The sequence below is a fragment of the Oreochromis niloticus genome, linkage group LG7 (assembly GCF_001858045.2).
Source record: "Oreochromis niloticus isolate F11D_XX linkage group LG7, O_niloticus_UMD_NMBU, whole genome shotgun sequence".
NCBI classification, from domain to species: Eukaryota; Metazoa; Chordata; class Actinopteri; order Cichliformes; family Cichlidae; genus Oreochromis; species Oreochromis niloticus.
This window is the reverse complement of record NC_031972.2, coordinates 6868871-6879885: the sequence shown is the minus strand read 5'-3', so window position 1 is coordinate 6879885 and position 11015 is coordinate 6868871. Positions and strand designations below refer to the sequence as shown.

The window sequence follows — 11015 nt, the reverse complement described above, 5'->3', positions numbered from 1 at the left end:
ATTTCTGAAACTGAAGATAAACTTAGTAAATTGTTGAGATACAAATTAAATTTATGGCCATTTAAACATTGTTTTCTCTCCATAAACATTTTTTCTGATAAAATAATCTTTTTTTTTTTTTCTTTTAAATTAAATCATACGTATTTTTTTAATAGGTTGGTTCAATTTTAAATATCGTCCTTGTGGAGACAGTGGGGAAGGGGGAAGAAAAAATAAATTAAAAAAGAGGAGGCAGATGAGAGGGCGGTGCGTGACGTCATGGGTCATGTGACTGGTTTGTTTTGCTTGCTCCAGCTCGCGCTGACAAAAACAGAGGAAGGAAGCGACGACATCAAACCAGCTAGGGGCTCGTGTCTATTCGTTAGTGTTTCGCTAATAAGCTGCCAGCACCGCGGACACGGATAGTTTTATACGTTGTTTTTAGCTTTTATATCGCTGCTTCTAAACAGACGCTACCTCCGCTTTCACCTACTGCCAGCTGACCGACTTTGGCGCAACATGCCTTCAGAAAAAACCTTCAAACAAAGAAGGACATTCGGTAGGTCTTACAGCTGCTTGTTTTTAACATTTCTTGCTCTGCTTCTCCGCCTCGGGTCGTTTGTCTAACCAGGTGGGTTTTCGGTTGTGCCCCGAATTGTCCTCTGAACTGCGCAAAAGTGAATCACAGCGTTGGCTTGCACAGGCCAGGTGGGGGTTAGTTGTTATCCCCGTGCCGAGTATCAGCCTACATTTTGTCAGGCTACTTCTAATTTCTGCTGCTCATGATTAGCAGAGTCAGCCTCCTCGTTGGGCCTGTGCTCCTTTTAACTTATAGAAGAAAGACAGTTGCTTCCACTCGTGGAGCTTTAGATGTAGTCGAACATGAGGAGACTGTGAGCTGCTGGCCCGTGTCTCTGAAGTGTTTACTTGTGCGAGAGCAGTGCGAGGAAAACAAAGTGGTGTCGAAATGCAGGGCAGAGAGAGGAGAGCTGCAGGATTGGGGGATGGGACAGTTTGTGGAGGAGAAGAAAAGAGTTTAAAAGAGGAGAAAATGTAAAACTGCACCTGAACACGTGGAGTTTACGTGTCTTTCTTTATTTTCTTTCTTCCTGTTTTTCTTCTTTCGTCTTTGGTTTTGGTGCACAGGCCATATAGCCTCGATGCAGAGGATACTTTCACTTATGTTTCCAGCCCACAGAGCTAAATGTAAGGCCTGCAAACTCACTGCCAAGTTTCCATAACGCAATATAAACCAGATTGTTTAACACTCTTATCCTGTTTATTGGGTTTGCTGCTTGTAACAAAACGATGAAAATCATGAAGTGAGTTCAATAGACTTGATGGCTAGAACTTAAAAATATTAGAACCTTTTTTTGGTGTTGTCGTTTTAGTTTTTGTTTGGTGTTGTTAGTTTTGCTGCTCGAATTTTGAACATCCTTACAAATCATACGAATGATTCAAATTTGATGAAAATTTTAAAAATAGCTTTTTAATCTCAATGGAAAGATGAAATTTGGATGAATGTATTTAATATTTAAGTAAAATAATAATGAAACCAAAGAGTACTGTTATATAAGTAGATAACTTTTTAACTTAATGTGGGGGTGGGTTGGGGGGAAGGTTCAGTCCATATCATAATTACTACCTAATAAACAATGATGTGTACTTGCTGCCTTCAACGTTAGAAATATGTTTCCCAGCATGACTAAACATATATGAGCTTCATGTTTACCTTCCTGTTATTGGTCTAAATATACACAAACGGAACGTGTGAGTTCCAGCCTGCACTGACAAACGTGTTATGTGTACATATGAGGATGTTGAAGTTGGCATGAAGCTGTGACGGTCCAACAAGTCTGGTCCAAAAACTGCTGGTTAATGTGGTCATGTGAAAATTTTTGTAATATTGCCAATTCAGAAACTGTTTTGTGTGTATACATGAATGTTTACACTGTGATAAGGGTCACTAGCTGGTAGTGATGTTGCCTTTTATCTAATCTTTGTGTTACTGTCCTCCGTGGACAGAATAATCTAGCCCCACATGTTTAGTTTTTTTAAATAAATGATCCATTACGTAGTTACTAGGCTTGTCATAGAATGACTCAGGAACCTTAAGGGAGTTTTCCAGTGTCCCCTTGAGGTAACTGACTAATTCCCAATATTGCACAACAAATATATTTAAAAAGCAGATCCTTTTAACCTCAAAGTCATTTGCTTCCCATTTAGTTGGTTTTTCTGTCCCCCTTCATGGTCAGGTCATGAGAGACTGACGCATGCAGAACTTCCTTGTTTCTGATTGAAACGCATTTGTGGAATAATGAAGTAATATAATTTTTTTTCAGTTTTAGCATGAAGATAAACATTTGTGTTTTGGCCGCAGCATGTTAACCAGTTAATTTAGTTAGACAGTCTTACAGTGGCCACACAGTTTTCTGAACAACCACTTCTTTTAGCGGTGGGTCACAGGGACACCAGAAACTCAGAGCTTCAATTTTTTTTATTGTCTCTACTCCATTCAGGTAATTCAAGGTCCTAAATCTGATGTTTAGTTCAAGTAGGTAGTGCTGCTGTTGTCAGCTCAGACTGCAGCAAGTAGAAGGTGATATTTTTGGTCATATGTGCTGGGTGTAGACTGTGTGTACAAAAATGACGTTGCCACATGTTGGTTTTGGACTCATTTTTATCCCTGTTTTCTGGAGTCAAAAGCAACCACAGCTGTATCTATAAGCTATACAGTTGCACTGCAATGACACGCATATCTGCTAACCATTGCAAAGAAACAGACCAATTAAATGGTAGAATTTTAATCCAGTCTTTGAGTTATTACTGTGGAGAAAAAACCCAATTATTAGGTCCACTTTCAGCCAAGCTTTCCAAGGAACTAGAATGCACATGTTCGAGAAACGCACACAAGATTTGCAATCCCAGTAATCAGTGCAGACTTTGAATAGATAATAAGTGGATCATAATTTTTGCCTAATGATCTGCTAATCACTTCAGATGCTGTTGCACTATGAGTGGATTTTAGAAAAGCCCATCTTGTTTTCACTCGAGCACTTTACCCCAGTAAGCAGTTTGTTCCCGTGTGATCCTGTGCTTCATATGCTCCATGTCTGTAATCCTACTTTTTCTTTTTTTAGTTGAATTGGACCTATTATGGTTTTCCTTATGTTCTTGCATATATACACTGTTAAAATAGTGGTTGCTCATACTGAACGTGACTAAAATTTCAACTATAGAGGCAAGTGTGTGTACAAGTGCTCCCCGTCCTCTGAAACCGCACTCTGTTTCAGACATTTTTTTTTCTGCTCTTGGCTATGTATGATGTCAGTAAGAGCCGGTATCAGATAATATGCTCATCCCAGGCTGTGAACACAGCAACAGCACCCACCTGCTGCCCTCTTTGTTTAGGACAGCCAATAAGGATTCCTAAAACAGCTTGTACCAAAGCCAAATATGAGAGAAGACATATTCTAAACTATAGATCTGTCTAGTACATAAAGCTTACCGGTGTTATAAATGTTTAACGGGATGCTTTTATAATCTGTTTCAGAAATTAGTAGGCAGCCACTTACAGCTGTGACATTGTTTGGTCTGATGTGCATCACCTCACAAACCTGTTGAACCACAGGTTGTAAAAACAGTCACCTGATATGAGAACCAAAGATATTACCGTGCAGATAGGGATATGTAAAACAAACAGCATGCAAATAGGATGGGATTTGCTGCCAGCTTTTTTTCTTTTCTTTTCTTTTTTTGCCTTATTTGTCATTGCCTGTGTTTGTCTTTTATCAGCTCATTCTGGTTGATGTCTACTGACCTTTTTTTCTGCTCCACAGAACAGCGAGTAGAAGATGTCAGACTGATCCGGGAGCAGCACCCCAACAAAATACCTGTGAGTTAAAGTACATGTTTAAAATGCCTGAAGCTGACAGTGATGTTGGTGTGGTTGTGGACAAGTGTGATGTGCAAAGCAGCACACAGGAACTTTCTGCAGTAGAAAATGTTACCGCATATTTCCTGGTTGTAGCTCACAGCGACTGATTAAAGGTCTTTTGTCTTTGTCTGAAAGAGCTTTCTGTTCCTCGATGGGATTTTCCCGTCGACTCTGTTGGAGATGCATTTATTCTATCATTTTAGCAATTGTGATGTAGCAGCTGTTTTTTTTCTGGAATCTTGTGTTAAAAGTGGGTGCAGCTGCATTACCATATAAGTGGCCTGCACCTCTTAGCAACCACCAATAAACAAACGCACACCTCGTGTTTCACCTGCTCATTTTGTCAGTAAGATAGAGTGTCAGCACAGCTTTCCACCTGTCGTTTCATGTGAGGGCTCTTCTCGTCTGTGTGTTTGTGCACGCTTCCTGTGTGCTCCCCAGGGTTATAAACTGCCGTGTCACAGTAAGTATGAGACCAGAGGCAGATGTGCTGTGTCACTGTAATGTAACTCCACCCAGACAGCCAAAGCGGAGCCTGAAGGAGGTGGAGAGAGGCAGACTGCTAATAGCTTTCACATTAGGGTCAGACTCAGTAGTGTTCTGCTTTCACAATACACCGGGGTCAGCACATTGCTAAATACTTCAGGTGATATAGTACTCTGCAAAAGTCTTGCATCACTCTTTTGCCACATTTCTTTATCTTTTGCTGGGAAAAGGGAAATTGGTTGAGTGATTTATTGAAATGTGAAATGGAAAAACAGACAATTCTACTGAGTCTTAACAAGAAGACCATCTGTCTTCTCAGTCCAAAATGTGACTTTTGGGATCCTCAAAAGAGTGTCCTTTCAGGTGCAGGTGTACAGCAGAGTGCTGTCCTGTTGATGTGGCCCTCCCACCTGCTCTGTGCCATTCATTTGTGGAGTGATTGTTTGGTTTGGTTGTTTTAGAACTGAAGGAGCATTTTGGACTTTGCTCCTCCCTGCGCATGGTTGAGGTTTCGCCCTGTTAAAAGGGAGTTTTTACTTTCCACTATCAATTGCTTGCTTATAGAGGCTCATCTGATTACAGAGGTTTCCTCTTTGTTATTGTACGATCTTTACCATGCAATATAAAGTGCCTTGATGCAACTGCTGTAATGATTTGGCGCTATATAAATAAAGTTGAATTAAATTGAAAAAATGTAAAATGTCTTCACAAACATAAAGAACCCACTTATCTTCTTTTCAAGCACTTGAAACTGCCATGACCTGGGTGATTGAGAACCCAACAGCCATGCTGCCTGCAGACAATTTTAAATTATAAGTTTCTTCTGTGCAAATATTTGAATTACCAAGTACTTTGTGTAAGCAGGAGTAGGTTCAACTGTGGGATGAAGACCTCTCTGGGAAAGCAACTGAATGAGCTCTGGCCAGTCAGCCAGCTGCACAGTAAACTTTAAAAGACTGATGGAGCTGTGCACTAGTAAATCAATCATGGATGACATTGGCTAAAAATAATAATGAAATATTCTTAAAAAAATGATCAAATATTCTTGGTCAGTGTGGAAGCAGACAAATAGTCTTTTGTTATCTGAAATAATATACAAACCAATTACTTTGAAAAAATAAATTTAACAAAACAGCAAACCAATTTCCAATGTCCCAAACTGATTGCAGTTTTATTTTCACTTGCATTGCTTGATAAACAGCCCCTAACACAACAATATTGAAAGTCTGGAGAAAGAAAAGCAGTACATTTTCTCATCTGTGAGGCTTAAATATTAGAATGTCTTTATCTTTTACTTACTAATAAAATATAAAATAAGGATTTCTGAACTAAACAGCTGCTCTAACCTTTTAACTTAATTTAAACACTAGTCAGTCTACAAATCACCGGCCTGTGAAAGCAGCTTTGTCATTGTCTTGTGGCACATTCAGCAGAAATAGTGAAGAGGTTTATTGAGGCCGCTGCTTTTCTGCCCAGATGAAATGCATTAGCATGCCAAGCGAAAGCTGAGGATGCTCTGGGTCAGCAGGTCTCACTGGATTAGTGCTAGAAACCCTTAGGACTGTGGTCTGGACTGTAAATCTGAAGTTTCCCTTTGTCAACAGGTGATCATCATGCTGGTATTATACTCACTTGTGGACATGCATACAGACAAGTAATTGTTCTCATTAGACTGTTTTCCAGTTTGCACTTGGTGCCCTTGTAGTGCAGCGTCTGCACACTCACAACTAATTGAAGGGCACGCAAGCATTCACACAATTTGTGTTCATCTGATGACAAAATGTAGGTCACTCAGACCCAGGCAGCCTCTCACACACTCGTGGACTTCTGTGGTTTGCACTGGGTGAGGCGAGCATGTAGGACACTCACTCAGTTGCAAGAATTTTGTGTAGCTGACGTCTGTGCTATCACACAGTGTGCTAATGTTGTGTAATGTCAGGTCACAGGGACCTCCGTGGGGTAGAGTCTACAAACCTTCAGTGCTGTGGTGCATGGCTTCATTAGTACCAATGTGGTCATTATAAAATGCCATAACTTTAATTTTGAGGGTCTACTAGAAGAGTATATTTTTCATATCCTGCTCGCTGCAGCAGAAGGTGATAAACACAGAGTACCTAATGCACTCAAATTCTTTCTAGCTCCTGTGACCTTTGTGAAGAGTTTTCCTTCCCAAATAATCTGCTCTGATTGGTTAGCTGACCCAGGAGAAATATGGCAAAGTTGGTTATGTACTATAGCCTTAACTATATAAGCTCTAGTATAGGCTTAACCTCATAAGAGCTGTTGATTTGTAACAAAAACCACAAGTTCAACCAGGTTTCAACCAGATTCCAACAAAGGACACAAGATTTGCACTGGACTATTTATCGTTTTAAACCATGCACCATCAGAGGGTGCGGTGTTGCCTCAGTCCATTTAAGCAACACTGAACAATAACACACAATAACAGCATAATCTTGGTTTTTCATTTCCTGAAACGCGAGTGCATGAAACATCTTGTTCACTCCTGCAGCCGACAACAGAAGATTGTGTTCTGCTCACAGCTGAGACATGTTAGAATTAGCAGCTTTCCTAAAGCGGAAAGAGGGAGTAATGCCTGCTGCTAGGCAGGCTCTAAAAAAAGAAAGGAATAATGGTGTCTACATTTTGAATAAGACAGGTTAAACACAGAGAAGTGTCTCAAATATTTGTGTAACAAACGAGGAAAGTTGTGCTAAAAAACACAACCCCACTGCTATATTAGTTCTCCACAGCTAACCAGTCACTCGTCATCATTGTCACCTGAACTGAGCTGGATTTGCATTCTTGTTTTCCCTAGTAGTTGCACTCCATCGGTTAAAACAGCTAATTAAGACAAAACATGTGATCAGAAACAAAGATTGTGAGTGCGGACTGACTGACAGTGATTGGTTCTTTTTTGTTAAGAGAAGCTTTGATTCGTTGTTGAACTTATAGGCCGCTTTAGAGCATTAAGTAGAGGCTGACAGCCTTTGTTTATCCAGCACATCACTGTGAGTTAAATTGGGTTTTCCCAGCCTTTAATACAGAGTCTGATTGTGATTCTTTCTGAAGTGGAGTCTTATCCTGTGGGTTTGAAACCCATCTTACGTATCTTAGTAAAACAATGGCATTCCCTTTCAAGTCTAACGCAAATCTTGATCCAGTAGATGTGGATTTAGATTCACAAGGACCCGACTGTGTGGCAGAGAGCTGTGTTCTTTTATTTAACCTCTCCATCTGATATTGGCAGCTCAAGCTTCCTTATTACATCTCACTGGTCTCAGAGCACTTTCAGACACACAAAGGGCACAGGAAATGCACCATTCATGGAAGCTGACCAGCTAAAAGAAGAAAAAGAGGAGAAATGAATTGCTGATAATGTTTTTGCCTCCTGCAGGTGATCATTGAGAGATATAAAGGAGAAAAGCAGCTCCCCGTACTGGACAAGACCAAGTTCCTGGTGCCAGACCATGTCAACATGAGCGAACTCATCAAGATCATCAGGTAGACGCTGACCTCTCCTCCTCTCCTCACGGTCTTTCCTTTACATTCATCATTTTCTCCTCTTCAGTTTTGTTTGCTTTTCTTAAATGTCTCTAACTCCTCTTTTATCTTTGTCTTTTCCTTCACTTTCACTTCTTTTAATTTCCTTTCATCTGCTCTCTTTCTTTGGCTTTCCCGTTTCCTTTTTTAAAAAAAAAAAAACATCTTCATCCCTTTTCCTGGCATTTATTTCATTCTCCTTTTTTAAATTTCTCCTCTTCTTTCTTTAATCTGTTTTGCATATTTGTTACATATAAAACATATTTGCATATATATATTCTTCTTACTTACTCATTCCATGTTCTGTGTTTTTCATGACCTTAATATATCAAACCTTTGTTGCACTTTTCTGAGCTAGCAAACTTATTATGGATGGATGGATGGATGGATGGAGGGAAGAAGGACTAAACAGATGGATGCCATATTTTTTCCATACGTTTCCTTTTCTGTCTTTCTCTAAATGTCCTATTTTATTCCACTTCTTGATTTTCTTTCTCTTCTAACTCGTCTTCGTTTCCTCTCCTATCCAGAATTTATACTTAAGATATTTTTTCCCTCTCGCTTTCTCCTTTTGTCTCCCCTTTTCCTCACTCTTGTCATGTCTTTCATTCCCCACCAGGAGGCGCCTCCAGCTAAACTCCAACCAGGCTTTCTTCCTGCTGGTTAACGGTCACAGTATGGTGTCTGTGTCGGCCGCTATCTCTGAGGTGTACGAGCGAGAGCGCGACCAAGATGGCTTCCTCTACATGGTATACGCCTCCCAGGAAACCTTCGGCGCTACCACGACTGCCCAGTGAACGACCTTCCTTCATCCCTCCGTTTCTTCTTCCACTGGACCCGGCGACTGGACAGTTGTAGTTTTTAGTTTCCCCGTTCCCCCTTTCATGTTTCTTGTCACATCCTTTTGAGTATTAACTGTAAGAACTAGAACACAGACACAAACTGCTAAATCTAAACACAGCATCTGATCGTCTGTCAGCTCATATTGGTCCTGGTTATGTGTCTGTGTGCCGCCACTCTCAGCCTGTAGCATAAAGCCGCAAGGGGTGACCAGAAACAGCAGAGTTTAGGTAGAGAAATCCCCACCCCACCTAAAATGTAACTGACTCAGGCCAATAAGAGTCTTTCCTCTTTGTTGTTGTCCTCTCTGGATAAATCCTGTCCTCTGGCATTTACGTGTTGATGGCATTTTCAGTTTCCAGTGTTGTGGCTACACGTCTCCTAGGCTGTATTTATATTAATGTATATATACATTTCAGGTAGTGATGTTACATAAAAAGGTGGTGAGGCTCACCACTTATCTGTGTCTCTATATATACATTAGACAATGAACAAAGCCAGCCTTCTGTTGCAGTTAGAAGATAAAGCTTGGGGATTTCTTTTGCCAGAGAGATTTGAAAATTAAGAAGAGAAGATCCTTAAGCGTCACGTGTCGTCACATTCCCTTCACGGTCCTCCTTCTTTGCCGTTTTTATACCTCCCTGCATTTTGTAGTCTGAAGCATCCTCGCTGTATGATGTTAGGAATCTGCTTTGCTCTTGAAACAGATGATTGTAGTCCACCAAACAAAGAAAAAGAGAAGAAGGAAAAAAGATGCCTTGGTGTACAGATATTGTTGACTTTGAATATAAAAGGGGTTCCGATGTGAGTGTAACCAAGTTGATTTTTGGACACACTATGAGGAGCGTGGTCTGATTGCACGAGTGAATGGAGGATTGATGGTGTTGCTGTAAGGAAAAAAATGGGGAGGAGTTTGCATGTCCTCATCCTTTTTTTTTTTTTTTTTTTTTTAATTCATATTTTTTTGCAGAAACGATGATTGGAAAGAGCAAAACACAGGCAGGTTCACGAGTATCGTATCTGGTTGTGGTTTTTTTTTTTTTTTTCCCTTTAACCCACAGGGCTGATTTTTCCCAGAGCTGTCACTGCTGTTCAGTTTCACTTCACTGAATTACAACAAGCACTGTCACTGCAGGGGAATTTAGGAATTTACACCTGCCCAGTAGGTTTTTAAAGGGCAGCACTCTTTCACAGATTTGAGTTTCAGCTGCTTTATATCACAGTATTTTTATCTTTTTGGTTCCTTTATTTAATATGTTTGTTTTTTTTAATTTGACTGTACGATGTGTTGCGACTCTTCGCTGTCTGCAGTACATATAGTTCAAGCCACTGTGTGTATGTAACAGAGGGGTGGAGCATTTGTGTGTGTGTGTGTGTGTGTGTGGGTGTGCGCATTGTCCTTTCGGCCTGCTCCTCTGTTTCACACACATCCACATACAGCAATATCACACAGCCTCCTTTATGTATTTATGTTGGTATTTTGTAAACAATAAAAGGAGAAAAAAAAAGGTTCCTGTGTTTTGTTTTTTCTGACGATTAAACCCTAAATTGACTTCATTACTGCTACATATGTGAAAAGACAGCATTAAAAGGTGATGCTGTAGTTTGTACTACTCCAGTATTAGTTGATTAGACTAATTTGAGTATTTTAAGCCACTTATAGGCATCATAAACAATGAAATGCCATTTAATGACTTCTGTGCTTGCATGTCCAACAGCTGATCGCCTATTTGTATAAAAGATGCACATAAAATACGTGATTGCCCTACTGACTATTCACCTTGTCTGTTGCTTGTTTAGTGCTGAATGGCAACCCTCTTGAGTTCTTTACACTGAAAATCAATTAGATTGAACCAGAGCAGACAGGATCATAGCAGTAACACAGCAAAAACACCAAATGTTAGGCAGTTTAGAGAATTTCAACAACAGTGTGGAAACTAGCGCTGCAATCACTGTTTCTCAGGCCTAAAGCATCTAGAAATAATTTAATAAATCTTATTAGTGAAAAAAAAATGACACGGTCAAATTATTCCTCCTTTAAATACGAGAATAGAGACAATAATACAGAAAACAATCAGACAGTGGGGAAGGAAAAATTCCTTTTACTGGAAGAAAGTTTCAGGAGAACCAGACACAGGGAGGGGCCGGAGGGGCTGTGTGACCGGACAAGACATGCTGTGGAAGAGAGCCAGAGATTAATAATAACTAATGATTAAATGCAGGGAGGTGT

At 40.1% G+C, this 11015-nt stretch overlaps 1 protein-coding gene across 1 annotated transcript; it reads left to right on the top strand.

Annotated features, from left to right (window-relative positions):
• Nucleotides 1-279: 279 nt before the first annotated feature.
• Nucleotides 280-10293, top strand: map1lc3b (microtubule-associated protein 1 light chain 3 beta). The gene is made up of 4 exons (XM_003439438.5): nucleotides 280-538; nucleotides 3819-3874; nucleotides 7800-7906; nucleotides 8565-10293. The coding sequence occupies exons 1-4, from the start codon at nucleotides 499-501 to the stop codon at nucleotides 8740-8742; spliced, it is 381 nt and encodes a 126-aa protein (XP_003439486.1). The 5' UTR covers nucleotides 280-498; the 3' UTR covers nucleotides 8743-10293.
• The last annotated feature ends 722 nt before the right edge of the window (nucleotides 10294-11015 follow it).

Bases quoted from the DNA above. Each gene is read 5' to 3' on its own strand.
- map1lc3b (XM_003439438.5), top strand. From the start codon at position 499: ATGCCTTCAGAAAAAACCTTCAAACAAAGAAGGACATTCG. The intron at 539-3,818 runs GTAGGTCTTACA...TCTGCTCCACAG, and splicing joins CAAACAAAGAAGGACATTCG to AACAGCGAGTAGAAGATGTC. The intron at 7,907-8,564 runs GTAGACGCTGAC...ATTCCCCACCAG, and splicing joins GAACTCATCAAGATCATCAG to GAGGCGCCTCCAGCTAAACT.